We start from the raw sequence: 15,662 nt of genomic DNA, 5'->3' as shown, positions 1-15,662 counted from the left end.
AGGGTGGCCGACTCTTTGATACTGGCCTGGATGGCTTTTGGTGATGGCCGCTCTGGGATGCTAGATCTGGAGGATCTAAAGTAGATTGGCGAAACAGGTGGTCCGGAAACAGGTTTTGCTTCAGCCCGCATATGTTCTGGTTGGTAGAGCTTGTCTCTTCTAATGGGACAGCCTAGATCATCATGAGCCAAAGGGACTGTGTCGGCCAAATCCTCATGTGCACTGGCGCGATCAGGTAAACAAGAGTCTTCCTGCACATAATTTCTGTCTGGAAGACAAATATAAATATATTTTTGTAATATAGCCACAGGTGTGGGCAGCTGGAGAGAATGTGCTTTTCATTGCAACAAAGGCATGCAATTATTGCGTATGAGTCAAAATAAGAACCACTATTCAGAAATACCATCATTAATATTGTCAATTATGATGTGATGATGGTGTTTTATAATCAATACCCTAATGTGCATTCACATTTATGAATGTACATTAATTCGATAAAGAACAATTTTGGAACGATAAAATGGTGATAAAATGTTTTACTGAATCATTACAGTTTGTTAGAAACCAATTATGCTGAGAGTTCCCATTTTGACTCATTTCTGATAATGTTTTACACTGCCTTCTCAATTTGTATTTATAGCATGCATAGTGAACATCTTTTCCTCGCACAAAGCATAGACCCCATTTCAGGTGACTCATAACAGATAATGGACAACACTATGGGTAGCTGAGGTATTGAAACAAATCATCTTGCACATGCCTTTTCATGTTTGGTCTGGAATTAAACAAATGTCTACTTTGTGCAGTGAAAAGAGGCAAAGATGAGCAAAGTTTTCAACCGTCTCTGCATTAGTCAGGAAGTACAGTATGAACCCTATTGAACATGACAAGTCCAGTTTGACCTATTGATCTGGCAAAAAGCACCCATAATTATTATCACATGCCAACCTTTGTGTCCTGCGAATGCAAATGTTTGGAGTTTATTGAGAAAGCAGTGTAAGGACAGTATCCTTTTCAAGACATAAGTTAACCTTTATAAGCACATCTCCAGGTGACCACACCCCGACCCTCACTTAAAATTTGGTAATTAGGGAATGGCAACATTAGGAAGAGCCAGAATAAATTTCAGTTTTGTTGCACACACTTTCAAAATGTCTTCTTTTCTTCATCTGTGAATCCACCTTTTTGGGCATAGTTGAAACCACCGATACATCCAAGGGTCATCACCAACAAATATGTGCTTTATTAATTAGCTGTTACTTAAGAGTAGCAACCTTTATATGCAATATATAGGACTAATATATTGTGTCTATAAGGCTGCAGATACATTCAATCTTCACTTTATTCTCCATCAATTTTAAACATTTCCAAAGACAATATTGCGCACACGATTTCCATGTATGTAAACATGACCCTGGGACCTTCGAAAGAGAAAATAATAAGTTAAAAGAACTTGGCAATTGGCATGGAAAGGTTTGTATATTTTTTGGTGTTCATGTGAGAGCATTCATAATAGCCCTGCTCAAAGTCCAGTCAAGGTGTGAGTGCATTTAGACATCTGATGGCATGTTTCAATGCAACAGTGGCCACTCCCATTTCAGAAACATAATTTCACACAAAGTCCATTTATGTTTTTTCAATAGGGTTCATATCTTTACTTTCTGAGGAATCCAACGAGTGAGCAGACAAAGCAGCCGGAATACAGTTGATGAACTGGCAAAATTAAAAAGCTGGTCCTACAGTTACTGTATGTCTAATATAAACATAAAAAAATAATGGAAATATATATATATGGGTGGATCCATGCAACCAGAAAATGACGTTTGAAAATAAACATGTCTACATCTTATCCATCCATTACCATTACAGGAAAAACGTTTGATGAGCAAACAATCTACAAACAACGTTGGTTTCCAGTTCTTACCTGTGGTGGACCTGATGGTGGAGGTGACGGTGGAGGAGCCCATGGAGGGGATGCAGTCATCGTCCTGGGAGTAGCCCGCCTGGATGGCCCGCAGGTAGCTGTGGCTCCTGGTCCGGAAGCAGCCTGGCAGGTCCAAGGCCTCCATGGCCTGAGACTCCACCTCGCTGAACACCGACTCACACACCGACTCAAACTGCCCGTTGATCTCCGTCTCGCTCACCTGGGGGGGGGGGGGGGGCAGCAGCGTTGGTCATGCGTCGTTCTTGCGTCATGGTGACTGGGGTTATAGTGAGTGAGGCGATCCATTGGTTGCCTTTCAATCAAGGATCTTCAATGTTATTTCTAATACTTTTTGCTTATTTAAATCCAAAATTTTCTTTAGAAAGAGCTACAACAGAAGAAACATATATATATATATAAAGATAGATTGATAGATACTTTTATTGATCCCCAATGTTCTTGTCATAGAAAAGTCCCATCCCAGGGTTTGTTCCAACAGAGCCAATAAGTAATTATTGTTACGTGGCTTTGTCAGTTACGTGCTTTGTCAGTTATGACACGTAGCCCAGAACACTTTGCTAAATTAAATTGAACAATGAGACAAAAATGTAGCAGGAATCTAGGAGATGTTGGGGGAACACATAGTTACATTTCAATCTCGATTGATTAGTTATTAATCTGTGTAAATTGAGTTTACACAGGGGGAAAAGTATTTATCTTGAGAACTAAATTTAGTTTTGCCAGAAGACGTAGCTCCTCATTATGGCTAGAGAACAAAGGCATTCACCTCTTCATCACTAGGCCTCTTTCTTCGGCTTCTCCCGAAAAGGAACATACCCAAATTAAAAATGAGTATGTCTCTACAACCAAAGGCTATTATATGTAATCTTGGAACCAAAAGAAAGATAACATCTTTTAGATTGTTGCGCAATTGAAATTATCAATATGGATGCTACTGGGTCAGAGTGAATAACACTAGCGCACAGCATAAATGGAGGATTTAATTTCCGCCTGAAATAAATGTCAGGGTTTAGACATTACCACCTAGTGCATTATCATTTGGAACGTGGGCTCATATTTGATGCCAGTGCAGTAGTAGAAGAAGAGAAAAGTTTTATTAGCGGTTTCTAAATGGATGAAAGTGGATGAAACGCATTATGTACCTAAACGTTTTTTTTTTTAAATCAAATTCCATTATGTAGGCTGCTTTGTAAAACATGTGTAAAACATCCTCTGCCTCAAATAGAAAACTATTTGGACTTACCTGGCTCACCTGGCTAACACAGCTAGCTTGGCTCAGAGTGCTAACGGCGCGCATATAGCTTTGGTTCCTGGAGCGAAATTTGGGGGAGTTGTAGTTGGTAGAAGGATCCAGGACAAGGCCCGGATGCATGTCTCTGGCCTGCAAGTGGTAGCTCTGACTGGACAGACAGAGAGAGAGAGAGAGAAAGAGAGAGAGAGAGAGAGAGAGAGAGAGAGAGAGAGAGAGAGAGAGAGAGAGATCAGAGTGAGATCAGAGAGAGTGAGAGAGAGAGATAAAGAAAGAGACAGAGAGAGACACACACACACACACACACACACACACACACATATAGACAGAGAGACCAGGACAGAGAAAGGGGTGGAAAATAAGGTTAAAGTGATACAAAAAGCCTAAATAAATCCATAACCCAACTCATAGGATCATGCATTTCCTCCAGTGGCCTCAGGCATAGCGTTGGGGACAAAATCAGTTAGGTGCCATTGAATGCCCTGGGCTGTCCTTCGTCGGGGCAGGCAGGATCCTCAGAGAGAGGCTGATGATTGTAGCCTCCCAGAGGTGGGAGCCTCTCCCTCTGCTCCTAAGTCCTTAGTGCTGCCGGTCCGCTGGCGTCGCCCCTCCGCATGGCACGATTCGATTTGCTATTGTGCTGAAACATCGAATCAATGCTTGGAAATGAGCGGGGGGGGGGGGGGATGCAAATAAGGGAGCTAGTTAGTGAGCAAGCACTTCAGAAAGGAGCGCCCGCGCCTCAGCCCGGGAAGGGAGAGGAAGCAAACAGATTTGCTTTCTCTGGGGCGTAAAGGAAGGGCAAAAAAGACCTGGGGCAGGAGGAGAAACAAACCCATGTCTGGTTAGAAACCTGCGGAAGGGGCGAGGAGCGGTAGAGAAGCCAGGGGAGACGAGGTTGAAGTGATCAGGTTGAGGTGAAAGGCGACGGCCGGGGAAGATTTGAGATACAGGAAAGCGTTAGAGAACGATGAGTTGGCAGTTTTTTTTTTTCTTCCGGTGTTTGGCAGCTTGGAGAAAGGTCACCGTGAGGTCCATGAATCCATCTTGTCACGGTACACGTCCTCCAGAGTGCATTTTAAATAGAGATTACAACCGTAAAAGGATTTTTTGCTTCAAAATCAATGACAACAACGAAAATTAACCTATTCACCTTCCGAAAACCGATTCCTTATCCACAATCTGCGCAGTACACATCCAGGGGAAGCTGTGCTGGCACGAGACAGGTGGACGGGTTAACCAGATCATTCATATTTATATAGTGTTCTGTGGTACTTCAGAGTCTGGTTGGGTGAGAACACTGCCCCCGGGTGACCTCTTATTGACTTGGTCTGGAGTGTGTGCGCTCTATGTCCATAGGAAATATGCCAGCCGGAGCAGAGAGATAGCTGGCTTGGGGTGTTTCCTTCAACATGCTTCAACATGGCCGCCCAAAGAGAGGTAGGATGGGGAGGAGGCAGATGTGCTCGGTGTGTGTGTGTGTGTGTTTGTGTATAGGGACAGGGAGGGTGGGGGACAATGGAGGGGGGGGGGGGGGGTGAGGGGGGAGGTCACTGATCACCTGTATTCACCTTAAGTCTGCAGCGAAATTGGTGATGTAGTTACGCATGTCGTTGTTCATTTTATCCACGCGGTACGAGCTGTGGGGTAGAGAAGAGAGGAGAGTTACAGGGTCCCAGATGAGGTGAGGAAGGCTGTTCTGGGTCACTGGGAACGGGGGCTATGTATGTATCAATGTATGTATCAATGTATGTATGTATGACACTGCTGGAGGGTGGGACGAAATGTTTCTGCCCCCCCGCCACTGCTAGAAGGGGCGAAAAAACATTTAGGATGACGCACAACATGAGGACGGTAGCCGTGTCACACTGATATGAGCAAACGTGTTAATGTCACTGTTGCTTTGAGCCGAGTCTCACAGCTGCCCAGCGGTTGTGTGATGTTGCCATAGTGACAAACACAACAATACAGGGACACAGGGACCGGAATGAGAGGTGCGTTATGAACTCTGATGGAATGTCACGCTATACCACTGCACGACAAAACTAGTTTCATTATGTGGGCAGGCCAATCACAAGCCAGGGGTGGTACCTGGCCTGTGATTGGGCGAAGCTATGTATACTACATAGCAGTGTATCAACAGCTCATGTTCCAAGGGCTGTGGTTCTTCATGTTGCACACAAATATCCTGTGTTTGCACCACGTCCTTTGTGGCACGACGGCACATTCAAGCTTTTAGCTGAAAACATCGGAGTGACAAAGTAGGAGCCAAGCTCTTAAATACGTCTTCATTTGCCCGTCTCTGCTGCGCCCTGGTGTATATTATAATCTGCTGAGTGAGGCAGCACATACTGTTCATGAGAGCGCCAGCATTTTATCAGTTCTGCTGGAACACATTTGCCTGTAATGTCTCTGGCGGTGGATAATGCACTTCCATTGTGGGCCAATATGAAGGGACCCGATGATTGTAATCTTACATATTCCAGCTCTCGCCTGGCTCTCCTCCTGCGGGTAAATGTATTATTCTGGTGGTTAAACAAAAGCCTTGCCCTGCAATATCTGGTTCTCAATGAGGAAGAGGCGCGGGTATGAAGAGTCATATGTCACGGTCAGTGTTGTTCACACTTTTCATGAACTAGTTCAGTTCACACATGTTTAAATTGAACTGTTCACGTTCATAGTTCTCCATTTCAATTTTGAAGTAGTTCAAAGTTCAGTTCATTTTTTTTCAAGTGAGAAATGAAAATGAAGGGTTAGGGACGCAGGGGTGTTGCGGAGGGGTTGCCAATTTGTTGATATTTCCATATAGTGTTGTGCATGCTAGGGCTGGGCGATATACCGGTAGTAAGAGTTATATCCAGTGGGCGAAATACGGGGGGGTCCGGGGGGGCTCGACCCCCCAATTTTCCCATGAGACCCCTGAAAGTCTAAAATTTTGTCCAGTGTCCAGTTTGTCTAGTGTTTGTTCACTAATGGTCACTTAAATGTTTTAAGTTCACCATGTCCAGTATTCAGAATTCAAAACATTTATTCACAAATATGTTCCATTTTTTACCAAGCGGAGCCAGCCAGTCCTATGCGCGTATGCAAATTAGCCATGTGCGCCAAACAGAAGAAAGACGTAATGTTGAGAAGTCATACAAAAAATGAATAGCAAGCGAAAGCTAAACCAGAGTGTATAACTCACACTCTTTGGGTCTGTTCTAATTTAAGGTAAGAGGCTATTTTAAATCTTTGCAGTGACTGAATTGTGATGATAGAACTGATTGTTGTGCATGAGATGCGACTGTGCGCGTGTCCTTTCCGGCTTCGGCATACTGCATGGTTATGTAGGCCTTGTGGTTGGCAGCCTTGGCGTTGGAGAAGTTGGAGTGATTGTGTACATGTGTGCGCGCGATAGAGAGAGTGGACACCCGCCGTGGTGATGTTTGGCTTGTTGTGGGCTGTCTGTCAGCATCCGCCGTGGTTGGACGAATGTGCTTTGTGTATGTGTTCAATGATGAATCTCTGTCTGATCGTATTTGCTGTAGATGGATGGTAAAATAATGTCACACCACGATCGGTCATAGCCTACTGCAGGCTCTCATTTGCAAGTGCACTGATTGTGCCAGTCTCCGATAGGTTATATACCTGGCATTTATTCAGTTGATTGCTCTCGTGTGCCAGATTGGTGCCAATTATTGTCGTGTTTGCATTGTAAGGCACAACTTTGCCGCTCCTTGTTATAAAACAACGTGCATCCAAACAACTTCAGCCATGCAGCCTCCTATGTCAGTGTTGCTTTATGAATACTATAGCATATCGGATTATAAACATTTTTTAAGTGTGTGTGTTGTCATGTAGGCTATAGAATTATTGTCTTGGCTTGCATCCATGACATATTGTAATGTTATAGCTAGGCCTACTGCATATTGAGAAAATGTATATCGGTAGGCCTATTGCGCATATTGACGGGTATTTCGCACACTGGTTATACCGGTATATTTTTGAAATATATGATATGTAGGCTAGTTGAGACAATATCGCCATACCGGTATATTATATATTATTTTGATGTTGCCTTGCGGAGGACTGCCCATTTCTCAGATGCTCCATTTTTCCTTTATTTCGAAAAAAATAAACCCTCTGCTCCGACATCCCATTGTTCCGACCATATAGGCTTTTGTGGATCACCTCCCATAATCTAAGATCTGAATCATCAAGCCGGGGCTAAGATTCAGATCTTAGCTCCACAGTCGGAGCGCTCCGCAGCGCGCAGTGAGCGACACAATTGGACTTCAACAGTGGCGCTCGCGTCACATAATCTTCACGTTCACGTTCAAGTTCTTTGTTTGCAAATGGGTTGCGTTCAGTTCAAAGTTCACCGAAAAATGAACGTGTTCAATGAAGGCGTTCTTTTGAACGCGTTCATGCACAACACTGGTCACGGTGCACCGACACAGAAGCACGAGGAGAGACCATCGAGGGGGGAATTAGAGAGCGAGGGAAGGGAGATAAAATGTGTTGTATGTCTGCCATTTAGAGTGAGCAGAGTACAGGGAAACCTACAGGAGGCATGCCTGGAAGGAAGTGTGGGAGAGTGTTGATGCCGTTTACAACCACAACAACAACAACATCAACAACAAGGTGTAAGGGTTGGCCTTTGGGATAGAGCAAATTTCCTCGCGATAAGGAATTACGGAGAGCTACAGTGAGACGTGTTTAATGTGTTATATCTCAAACGCGAATGCACGTAAACACGCACACACACACACAACACACGCACACCGGATTTCTTAATCAGCTGTTTGGCACACGCCTTCAGAGCCATTATAACAGGTGCACTCTGAATAGGAAATTATAAATGTGCAGAAATACACAACCTTCTATCAGTTAGCACTGATAGAAATCGGGTGTTTCGGCAAAGCCTAACAAAGAACACCCTGGTAGATTCATCATTTATAATTTCCTGCTGCATTCGACAACTCTGTTAATTCAGGGATTGCTTTAATTGCTTTAATTTTGTGTAAATTACTGGATGGAAAGTGGAAACATCCCCAAACATCAGGGATGGATAAGCTTGTGGGTGGCTAGATTTGAGAACTTTGATTTTCTTATATAAGGGTGTCATAGCTATCAGAATATTCATTTTAATTGCATTGGGTTTCTGTGTGTCTTTGCATGTTTGTCTGCAATATAACAAGAGTAGCCATTGGATAGTGTAATATATTATAGATACCAGTAGCGTGCGGTGACCCTAAATTTCAGTGGGGCAGAAACTACTGGCTGTATGACCACACCCACAATTTATAATATGTACATATTATATACATTTATAAAATGGGTGGCTTAAATCAAGCGATCTGATTGGTTCCTAACTGTTGTATATTGAGAGTATACACACAGCTATGACGCTCGTTCAGTTTACAGAATTCAGTATCACTCCGCACCTAACTTGAACTGTTGTTTATTTATATATAAAAGCAATAGCATAGTTCACTGAAGCCTAAAAATATGTTGATTGCTGGAGAGGGTGGAAATGTTGCAAAGCAATAGGCACACGGTCGCCGGCAATTTAGCCTTCATAGGCAATTTAGCCTTCGTAGGCTAAATTGCCGGCGAACCAAGCTACCGTCTCTAGCCTAGCCTTCTCTCTGAAGGACGCTACAGTGTGTTGCATAGCAACCGCCGTACACTTTACAGGCAGCCAGGAGGGACTACTTTTTTGTATTCGTTAAAAAAAATGCTTTTCCGACTTTCTCGCTTTTTCAAAATTGAGGGTGTCTATGACTTTCATTTCGCCATACTTACGTAACCGTTTTATAAAAGCAATAGATCACTTCAGTCAGTGGTATACGGTCATTATACCACAGTTAAGGGGGTCGCCGTCCCGACGCGCAGCGGAGGGACGGACAACACCCCTTAACTGTCGTATAATGACCGTATACCACAGCCTGTCGTGATCTATTGCTTAAATATAATATTGTATTATATATTATTATATATATGCTTCACATCACTCACACTCATGGTCTATAAATCCCCTTGTCCTGTTGTTTGATGGCTAACTTCTCTTCCAATTTTAACCTCTCAAATGTTTTTTTTAAACAGTAACTCAACACTGTTAATCACAGGTGCAACACCACTCGCCATATCTGCATCTGATATAGCAACGACGAAAGATACTGGCGGAATAATTTGAGTTAAAACAATAACAGTTCTAGAATATGACCATGGGGCAGACTACTTTACGACCATATATTAGCGCAGATTGCAATTCTTATTGCAGCCTGCAGGGTTATGCAATAAACATATGGAGGAACGCGGTTGTTGAGCAAAATGTGATGACCAAAATGTGATGTCAACAGACCAAAAATCAGAAAGCCTGCAGAAACTATAGATAGTTAATATGACAATCACATTATTAAAAATAGACTTTAGAATATAATTTTTTTGGGAGCATGCTTTTGCAAGTAGTTCGCTGCCCCACCTGCCCATATGGCCGGCACGTGCCTAGATACACACACTGTATACCATTGTAAAGATAAGGCTTCCTGGGAGGGACCCCCTGCTGTTTGTCCTGAAGGGGAGCAGCTCCTGCAGTGCTATGGCCTGTTTGTTGAATAGCTGCATTTACCACCGCAGGAACTTTATCCAGATGCCATGAACCTTTGAAGGAACTAGGTGCGTTTCCACTGTAGGGACAAGGGTTTAAATTAAGTCCCAGAGACATTATTTCACCCCCCGAAAACATCCAGAGGACTTTACAAAGGTTAAGGAACCTCAGGGGTGGGGATGGCAGCCCAAAACATCTTTGATTGGTCGAGTACTCAAAGCATTTTATTTTGAGCCATTTCAACATCTGCAGCCGCAAACTTACAACAGTTTTTTGTTCACTTCAACATGCAGTAAATCACCAGCGCTAGCTGTCATATGCGTTGATCATTCATCTTGAAGGCATTACTAAATATATATATATATATATATATATATACAGACAACAACAGACAACAAGGGACTGAAGGGTTCCTTCAGTCCCTTGAAATGTAGCTCCTGTGACCAAAAGGTCCGGGGCTATTTTGGTGGAAACATGGCTCATGTCAGGCCCACACAGAGCGCTCCGGCCGGTCGATACCCTGCATTCAGCCGCGCTCGGCGGACACTGGGGCCTCGCCGTGGAGGCAGCCATTATCCGGAGTGGCCTGTGAGTACCATAACTGCCGCTGATAGCTTTGCCCACTGTTGCGCGCCCATGAATCACATGCCATTTGCAAGCCATTCACACCGCATACAAACCACAGCTTTTCACGGGAGCACAATCAAATAATTAACATTTAGCCTCCTCAGCCTACGTCTTCTTTTTTTTTCACCAGTGCATCCCACTACGACGAAAAAACGGGAGCGATTAAGGATCCTGCGTGGTTGCAATCGATGGTAAGGCCTTTATAAATCCTCCAAAGTCATTATCTGTACCGACAGTCACAGCATGCCGCACCGGCAGAGTCACTCGTGCGCCCCTGCCTGCGGGAGCCTTGCCGCGAGGTTGTGTCGTTGCGTAACAGACGATCACACCGCTCGAATCAGCCCTGCCTGCACAAAGACATCGGCAATCATGCCACACGCATTGACAATCATCCATTTCCCTGCATATCCGTGTGTGAGGTGAGTAATAGGGTGCCTGTGTGTGTGTGTGTGTGTGTGTGTGTGTGTGTGTGTGTGTGTGTGTGTGTGTGTGTGTGTGTGTGTGTGTGTGTGATTGTAGGTACATACATATAGATTTGATTAAGAGGATTATATGTGTATTGCTGCTGTGCTTTCAGTTATTGAATTGTAATACAAAAACCATTGACGAAGGGCAGACTCAGAGAGGAGAGAGAGATACAGAGAGCAAAAGAGAGAGAGTCAGAGGGATTCAGAGAGAGCGAGAAACAGAGAGAGCGAGAAACAGAGAGAGAGAGAGACAGAGGGAGACAGGGAAGAGACAGAGACAGAGAGCCAGAGCAATAGGCTAACAGCTGGAGAGACAGACTGACAAAGAGTGCCACAGGAAGATGTTTATAGTGTAAGTGAACACCCCCCCCCCCCACCCTTCCCCCATTTTAGCAGTAGAACCTCCATCCGGGAGATGAAAAAAAAGCTTGGTGAGGCGAAAATAAGTTGCAAAGGTATTACAAAGAACTGACACATCGGGTCATAGGCGCAGGCGCGGGGGCATGGTAAAACGTCGTCAAAATGCATGTCACACTCGCTCGAGTGGGGGTACATGGCCAATAGCGAACTACCCCTCTGGGAAAGCATTTTTCGCCTGATGTTGTATTTTACATTACAGAAAAAAGGTGTTTTTGGGATAAACCTATCATTCAAAAATGTGCTCCCCTTTGTGAAAGAGGGTTACTGTACAAACTAAGGATCCCAGAAACAAAGGACAAATGTAATGGCACGACGCTTGCTAGCATCAGTCAATCCACTTTTTATCTGTGGGGTCACAGGCCTCCGTTTGGTCACACACACGTAATGAAGGCCCCGATGTGGAGTTTCAGCCCAAAATGTGCTCTAAAAAGCTGAGGCGGCGGAGCCCAGATGGAAGGAAACACAAAGGGTTTAAAGGGAGAAGGTGTAGGAGGGTTTTGCTTGTGGGACGAATTGCCATATTAATTAAAGTCTCTACAGAAACTGTGCTGTAATTACTGTTTTCCCAGTCCGCCGTGCACAAAGGGGAACCCCACCCCTTTGAGGGAGACTGAAAGGGAATCTGTGGTTTGACAATGGCCGACCGGTTAACAATGGCTTTGGGAGGAAAATGTGCCCAATGCACACTGCATAGTGGGATGCTTTTTGAAGGTTATGTAATGCTTTGACAAAAAAAAAGGGAGAATTAAATGATCCCACAATAATAAAGTCAAAATAAAAATGATAAGCGGTTAGCACCACAATATGACAGCCACTCTTAAAAGCTTGAGATAATACAGCATTCATAAGAATAACAAGTTTGGTTAGGGAAAAAAAAAAAAAAAGGAAACACAACAAAAAGAAGTGAAACGTCTCCGGCGATCCGCGGCAACATTCTCAGCCCACCTTCCTCTGTCAGGTGGACCGTGGTGACCCGGAAGTGATGATGCATGATGATGTCATTGAGGGGGCAGGAGGGACCACAGGGAATACACGGTGAGAGAAACACAGCAGCAGCACATTAACCAGAGAGCGCACAAACAAAACCGTCTGGACATGAAACATACCGTCGCACGATAACAGTACGGGTGGACTGACACGGAAATGTCGCCTCTGCCTGCTTGTATCACTTATGAATCGATTTGGCTCTCGCTGACTTGACATGACAGAAGCAGGACGGTGAAAGTATGCATGTCTCCTCGTGTTATTAATAGTGTGTCCGGTAGTGTCAGCTACAGGAGACGATGCCCTTTATTACATGTATGCGGTGACACGCCTCTGCTGTAGTACACTGTAGTGCATAGCAGTGGGCCACAGGATAATGGCCAATGTTCCATCCACGGTTATTGATGCAGGAGCACCACCGTGTCATACTTTAAGTTCTCTGATAAAAATGTCGCTAACTTTTATTAGACTTTATTAGACTTATTAGACTTACTTTCGCTTGTAAATCACAAATGTGATTCATTTGTGGTTGTGTGCGTGTCCGGTGTGGGGGGGGTGCTTGTGTCATGTTTAATTGAAGTGATGTGCGTAAGACTGACACAACACCATCATAACCACGGCATGACACCTGTCACGAAAAATGAAGGGGGAGTCTCTATGACTGTTTGTGACGGGTGTCAGTAAGTGCCATTCTCAATTGTGTCATTTGTTATGAAAAGTTGACAACTTGTGTTGATGTTGATGATGTTTTCATGTCAGGCCTATACACTCTCCAAATAAAGTCTTACTCATGTTTGTATGTTGTGTATGTGTGTGTGTGTGTGTGTGTGTGTGTGTGTGTGTGTGTGTGTGTGTGTGTACGTGTGTGTTAGTGTGTGTGTGTGTATGTGTGTGTGTGTGTGTGTGTTAGTGTGTTTGAATGTGTGTGTTATTGTGTGTATTAGGGGTGGAACCCTAACCCTAACCCTTCAGGTGATTCATGGCTGCTGTGCCGTAACATGAATGTCTGGCCTAACATGAATTGAGTTGATTTGGTACTTTATTTATACTATTTTATAGCTTTCTTAATAAAATAATGTTAATGAAAATAAACATTACAAAAAATAAACGTATAGGCCTAGAAACAAGTGAAATAACCATAACCATGTATTCAAATACAGCGTCTTCAACTGCTGGATGGATTTAACTCTATAATCCAAACAAAGCTTTTAGAGATCTCATTTGTCCGTGGTGAATCCTAATGTTCCCTGACTTAAATGCCACTGGGGGATCTAACAACTCTCTCAGCCTGCCAGTCTCTACCTTACCGCAGTAAAGTTGGTGTGTGAGTGTGTGTGTGTGTGTGTATGTGTGTGTCTGTGCTTGTGTGTCTGTGCTGGCGTGTGTGTGTGTGTGTGGCTGTGTGTGTGTGTGTCTCTGTCCTGGTGTGTGTGTGTGTGTGTGTGTGTGTTTGTGCTAGTGTGCGTGTGCATGTGCGTGCGTGTGTGTGTGTGTGTGTGGACACATGGACGTGCGGCCCACCTCTGGGAGTCCAGCAGCTCGCGGGGCCTGAGGGAGTTCTTGACCGCCTTCTGGGGCGAGGTCTTGGGGCTGGAGTCCGAATCGCCGCTCTCCTCGTCCCCCATGGCCTTGACGTAGCTGCTGCTCCGCATCCGCCGGCAGGGGATCTCATCGTCCTTAACCCCGCCTGGGTAGCCCCCCCACTCGTCCTGGGGCACCTGGGACAAGGGGGGGTGGGGGGGGGGATGGTGGGGGAGGAGAGGAGTTTGGACGAGTTTAGAGGTCAGAGTTCAGATCTTATCTGTGTTACGGAGTCAAGCAAAAAAAAAAGCTAAAGGGGAACGCAGTTGTTGTTTGTGATTGTGCTTAACAGCGTGTCACATGATGTGCCTGACATCATGCGGTTTGGTTTCTGCGGTCTGCTCGTTCATCACAAAGCCAAACCACACACACAGCCGGGGGGTTTTGGTTTCAACCCAAGTACATATAGATCCTCCTGATGAGGCTATCCTCAAAGTACTGCAGTCCCTGGGCTGCAGCCACATTGTATATGGAGCCCTCGCTTCACCGGCGAACCAGACTCTATTCCTGTCCATTACTCTTTATCGGCGGAAGATGACCGGAGATCAGTGAGGGATCATCCTGGATCCAGCTGTCCCGTCGTCCTCTCTGCTCTGCCCCTCCTGTATCATATTCCTGTTGTGGACGCTGGTAAAAAAACAGCTTTACATGCACAACGCTATCCGGCTGTGAATTTAAAACAGCCAAACGTATATAAAGGTGTCACGGCTCTGCTTTACTGCTGTTGTCAATAAGGAAAAAAAGGTTCATGTTTGCTTTAGCTTCAAGTCCCTGGACTTTCATTAAGGTGCATGGAGCGTTCGTCACAACAAATAATTACTGCTGGGTCGACAGAGCATCGGAGCGCTATGAAATATTACTCGGGGGCTTATGCAGGGTTATGTCCCGCTTGGCCGTGGATGTGGCTGTGGCTGCACAGCGCGTATGCTAGGGTGATGTCCCCTGGCTCTCGTTTCAAACCAGGCCGCTCAGTTCCACACAGAACCTTATTTTGATCCGTACGACCGGAACGCACCGAGGAATACAAAACGGGAATTTCGGTTCCTATTTATTATTATCCTATTTTGGATATGGAAATTCAAAAACATTATTTTGCGTTTGTCCCGACACGACCACGGGCTTTGGGCTCTGGACTCAAGGCATCAGCGGCGCACATTTAAATATTGAATATGTATACCAATGGCCAAATGGGAAATTAATATTAACATAAATCAATGCAGTGCACCTACTCGACCGCATTGATGTCGTTCATTAACCATCTTTCCGTGTTGGAAAGCATGCCTGGTGGTTGCACTGTGGTTTCCTTGACATTACAAGACGCTATTAAGGAACATGCAAAAAGGAATTGCCTAGCGGGAGTGATTCTGGAAACCAGACGCTCTATATTGTCTAGGTGGGCGGTTTGTGTATCCTATTAAAGTCTGCGAGCTTAATGCGTGTAATAAACAAATGACAACGGTTCAGACTCATTTCAACATCACATGCTCATTACACACTGCTAAAACAGAACTACTTGTTCCCTGCTCACTATCACTTCCTGACATTACTTTCCTGTCCAATTTTGCCTCGGTTAAACAGTACAACCGAGTTCAAATACTATGGACAACAGTAGTACTGAGGGCGATGCCTCAGGTGCATGCACACACACACACACACACACACACACACACACACACACACACACACATGCACACACACACACACACACACACACACACACACACACACACACACACACACACACATGCACACACACACACACACACACACACACACACACACACACATGCACAC

The 15,662-nt window shown here is 44.7% G+C and overlaps 1 protein-coding gene across 1 annotated transcript in view; it reads right to left on the bottom strand.

The window, feature by feature from the left end:
* dlgap2a (discs, large homolog-associated protein 2a) overlaps positions 1-15,662 on the bottom strand; it is a gene marked incomplete at both ends in the record, with an annotated part of 135,105 nt that overhangs the window by 23,399 nt on the left and 96,044 nt on the right. The window contains 4 exons of the mRNA XM_084481702.1: positions 1,925-2,144; positions 3,189-3,345; positions 4,766-4,834; positions 13,809-14,005. Coding sequence (XP_084337828.1) covers positions 1,925-2,144; positions 3,189-3,345; positions 4,766-4,834; positions 13,809-14,005 — 643 coding nt within the window. The remainder of the gene's footprint in view (positions 1-1,924; positions 2,145-3,188; positions 3,346-4,765; positions 4,835-13,808; positions 14,006-15,662) is intronic.

This window comes from Micromesistius poutassou (genome assembly GCF_964030765.1).
Source record: "Micromesistius poutassou genome assembly, chromosome: 17".
In the NCBI taxonomy this organism is placed as follows: Eukaryota; Metazoa; Chordata; class Actinopteri; order Gadiformes; family Gadidae; genus Micromesistius; species Micromesistius poutassou.
This window is presented reverse-complemented; position numbering and strand designations above follow the sequence as displayed.